This window comes from Alosa sapidissima, chromosome 3 (genome assembly GCF_018492685.1).
Source record: "Alosa sapidissima isolate fAloSap1 chromosome 3, fAloSap1.pri, whole genome shotgun sequence".
Taxonomy (NCBI): domain Eukaryota; kingdom Metazoa; phylum Chordata; class Actinopteri; order Clupeiformes; family Clupeidae; genus Alosa; species Alosa sapidissima.
This window is the reverse complement of record NC_055959.1, coordinates 34,029,722-34,033,631: the sequence shown is the minus strand read 5'-3', so window position 1 is coordinate 34,033,631 and position 3,910 is coordinate 34,029,722. Positions and strand designations below refer to the sequence as shown.

The 3,910-nt window shown below is 45.2% G+C and overlaps 1 protein-coding gene across 12 annotated transcripts in view; it reads left to right on the top strand.

Moving 5' to 3' along the window:
* eif3c (eukaryotic translation initiation factor 3, subunit C) overlaps nt 1–3,146 on the top strand; it is a 17,572-nt gene extending 14,426 nt beyond the window's left edge. Inside the window, exons 22-28 of one of the 12 annotated variants that reach the window (XM_042086533.1) lie at nt 1–43; nt 305–346; nt 489–530; nt 639–680; nt 1,001–1,042; nt 2,073–2,114; nt 2,632–3,146. The exon at nt 1–43 is cut by the window's left edge and continues 2 nt beyond it. In XM_042086533.1, the coding sequence (XP_041942467.1) occupies nt 1–43; nt 305–346; nt 489–530; nt 639–680; nt 1,001–1,042; nt 2,073–2,114; nt 2,632–2,738 (360 nt within the window). In that variant the 3' untranslated portion in view covers nt 2,739–3,146. The remainder of the gene's footprint in view (nt 44–304; nt 347–488; nt 531–638; nt 681–1,000; nt 1,043–2,072; nt 2,115–2,631) is intronic. The other 11 variants (XM_042086534.1, XM_042086536.1, XM_042086537.1 and 8 more) reach the window with 11 other exon arrangements.
* Nucleotides 3,147–3,910: the final 764 nt, after the last annotated feature.

Here is a 3,910-nt window from a genome sequence, read left to right as displayed (position 1 = left end):
CAGAAAGGAGGATACCAGCAGAAGCAAGGCTACCAGAGAGGAGGTCTGTTCACAATTACTTAGCACACTAAGACATACACACTCTCTCACTGTGTGTGTGTGTGTGTGTGTGTGTGTGTGTGTGTGCGTCTGCGCGTGCGCTTGCGTGTATTAATGTGTTTTTTTTTGTGTGTGTGTGATTGTCAATTAATTTGTGGGCATCAGTGTACCTGTATGTGTATGTACGCATGCTTAAGCCGTTTGTTTAATTACGAATGCATGAGGTGTGTGTGTGTGTCAAAATTGTTTACGATTTGGGTTACAGACCAGAGTGGCGGGTACCATCAGAAGCAAGGTTACCATCGAGGTGCTTATGAAACCAAACTGTCTGTCTGTCTGTCTGCATGTATATGTGTGTGTGTGTCTGTGTGTGCGTTTGTCTGCCTGTGTGTGTGTGTGTGTGTGTGTGTGAGTGTATGTGTCTAAACTATTTTCACTTTGGGTTGCAGACCAAAGTGGCGGTTACCAACAGAAGCAAGGTTACCATCGAGGTGCTTATGAATTAATGTGTCTGTGTGTCCGTCTGTGCATGTGTGTGCTTGTATTTGTCTGTGTGTGTGGGCGTATGTGTCTAAACTATTTCTCACTTTGGGTTTCAGACCAGAGTGGCGGTTACCAGCAGAAGCAAGGATACCATCGAGGTACTTATGAACCAATTCATTAATTCAGTCAGTCAGTCATTCGCTCGCTCACTCATGCCACTGGGGCCATGATGCAGGTTCAAGGCTTCTTATTTAATTATCTTCTGGTCGGCTCTCACCAGCCACACGTGGACCACAGTCTAAGCTCTCCTCTCAGCCCTCACTGTGAGTGGGTATAGGCTAGAGTAGGTCTGATATGTTTTGATTTTGAAAAAGCCATTGAAGGACCAAGGTATTAAGGTAATCATTCACACATATTTTACCACCAGCCTTGATGGCTGCATGCACTTTTCAAAACTTCAAAATATTCACTGTTTCAGACCAGAGTGGCGGCTACCAGCAGAAGCAAGGATACCATCGAGGTGCTTATGAACCAATTCATTCAGTCATTCACTTGCTCACTCATGTGGCTGGGGCCGTGATGCAAGTTCAAGGCTACTTACTTAAATATTGTTTATTTCATACACTGGCCGATTTTGAGACTTTGGGCTAGTCTGCTATCTTAGCATGTATTCTTTCATACTACTACAACAAAAAATCCGATTTACACATTTAGGTGTTTGTCATTACATTTTGTCTACTTGTTCCTGTATATTTCTCCTAAATTCACCAAGAGTTAGCATTCTAACATTGCATGAACTACCCCAACTGTGATCTGAAACATATCATGTCCGGTGTCGCTGTAAAGCTCTCTCTCTCTCTCTCTCTCTCTCTCTCCTGCATGGCGCTATGCAATATGGACGCTTCCTTTGTATAAGCAACCAATTGCGATAGTTCACAGGCGAGTCTAGGCTGAGAACAGAATCTAATTGGCTGTTTCCAGGCTGTTTTCTCAAAATGAGTTTCCTCTCCCACTCTGAGAATTAATTCTCCACTTCAGAAGCACTTACATACACCAAACTTTCCAGTTTTATACCTAACTATATTTACAAGACCTTCACAGAGGGGTTTTTTGATATTGTTGATATTGAATTTGATTCCTAAAACATGGCAAAAATTGTTTTAATTATTTTAAGGCTATTGGCAGTATTTTCTGATTTACTGAATAACTGAGAGATATCCATTTCAGATTAGCACATATTTGTTTTCCTTCATATTAATGTAAGTAATCAACTGGAGAAGTTTCATAGTGATATCTGCTAGTTACCTTATTCACCTGTAGTGTCTCGCCTTAATTATCTTCTGGTCGGCTTCCACCAGCCACACATGGACCAAAGTCTACGCTCTCCTCTCAGTACTCACTGTGAATGGGTATAGGCTAGAGTAGGTCTGATTGTATGTTTTGATTTTGAAAAAGTCATTGAAGGATCAAGGTAGTTCACATATTTTATCACCAGCCTTGATGGCTGCATGCACTTTTCAAAACTTCAAAATATTTGTTTTGGGTTTCAGACCAGAGTGGCGGCTACCAGCAGAAGCAAGGATACCATCGAGGTGCTTATGAACCAATTCATTCATTCATTCATTCATTCATTCATTCACCCGCCCGCTCGGTCACGCATGTCTTTATCCACTCACCCACTTTGGTCCTACTAGACTTCTGATGTGTGATGGCACTTATTAGGAATGTGTTTGGATCCCAGGCAGCAGTAAATGTTGGAGACAGGCCCACGTTAAGGCCCTTCATGGCTTTTGCTTCCACAGTCCAGAAATCTGGGAATCTTTTCCACACACACACACTCTCTCTCACTCACTCACTCACTCACTCTCACACACACACACACACACACACACTCACTCACTCACTCACTCACTCACACAATCTAAATCTCTTCTATTTGTCATCTCCGTTGCAACACTCTTCCGCTCATATGTGCATTTTCAGGAGTCTTCCTCATACTTCTCTGACCCTGTAACCCCCCTCCCACCACACACACACACACACACACACACACACACACAGATGACGGTGTTTGTAACCATCCTTTCTCTCTCATCTCCCCGCTCACAGACGGCCAGAAGGGCGGCTACCAGCAGAAGCAGGGTGGCTACCAGGGGGGCTACCAGGGAGGCTACCAGCGAGGCGGCTACCGCAACCAGAACCAGAGCAACTATTGATGCTGAGGCGCTCTCCGTGGCAACCGCATCCCATCTCCATTCCAAAACCCCCCCGTCTGGTTACAGCACTCCACCCGTCTCTGCTGCTGCTGATGATTCTGCATCCCCAAACCCCCCCTCCCGCCTCTCACCGGACCCCCCGGTGCCACTGCAGGGGCTAGTTTTTAATATGCTACATATTCTCTATGGTGGTGTTAGACACACACAAGACCGGCAGACGCCTGCCCCATTGTGTTCCCTCTAAAGAGAAGCTTGACCTAAGGCTTTGGTCTCCCTTGACCAGGCATTTCCAAGCAGTGGACCTTTGATGCAAAAAGAGTTTGGATGTGTGGTTCTTCTCTGCACATTAGAACATGAGGTGGAGTTCTGTAGCCTGATTATAATAATAAACATTATTCAATTCATTAACATGGGCTCTGCTTTGTTTCTGTGAAGGTGGCATCTCTGAAGGTCGACACTGCAAGATGATTGCCTGTGTTTTTGTTGCCGTTTGTCTGTCAGCAGGGTCATGCAAAAGGTAACAGCCCAATCTCCATAGAACATGGAAGGGGGTAGCATGGGCCATAGGCTACATTTTGGACTGAATCAAGGATCGGATTCAGCCTTTTTTTTTTTTTTTTTTTTCAATTCAACATCACAACATGGCATAGTAGTTATTCTGGACTCAGAGCAGAGTAAGGGTAAGGTCTGGCTCCATATTAGCCTGATAACTGCAGGATGAGGTCTGGCTCCATATTAGCCTGTGATAACTGCAGGATGAGGTCTGCCTCCATATTAGCCTGTGAGGTCTCGCTCCATATTAGCCTGTGCTAACTGCAGGATAAGGTCTCGCTCCATATTAGCCTGTGAGGTCTCGCTTCATATTAGCCTGTGCTAACTGCAGGATGAGGTCTGACTCCATATTAGGCTGTGCTAACTGCAGGATAAGGTCTCGCTCCATATTAGCCTGTGAGGTCTCGCTCCATATTAGCCGGTGCTAACTGCAGGATAAGGTCTCGCTCCATATTAGCCGGTGCTAACTGCAGGATAAGGTCTCGCTCCATATTAGCCTGTGAGGTCTCGCTCCATATTAGCCTGATAACTGCAGGATGAGGTCTGGCTCCATATTAGCCTGTGATGACTGCAGGATGAGGTCTGGCTCCATATTAGCCTGTGAGGTCTCGCTTCATATT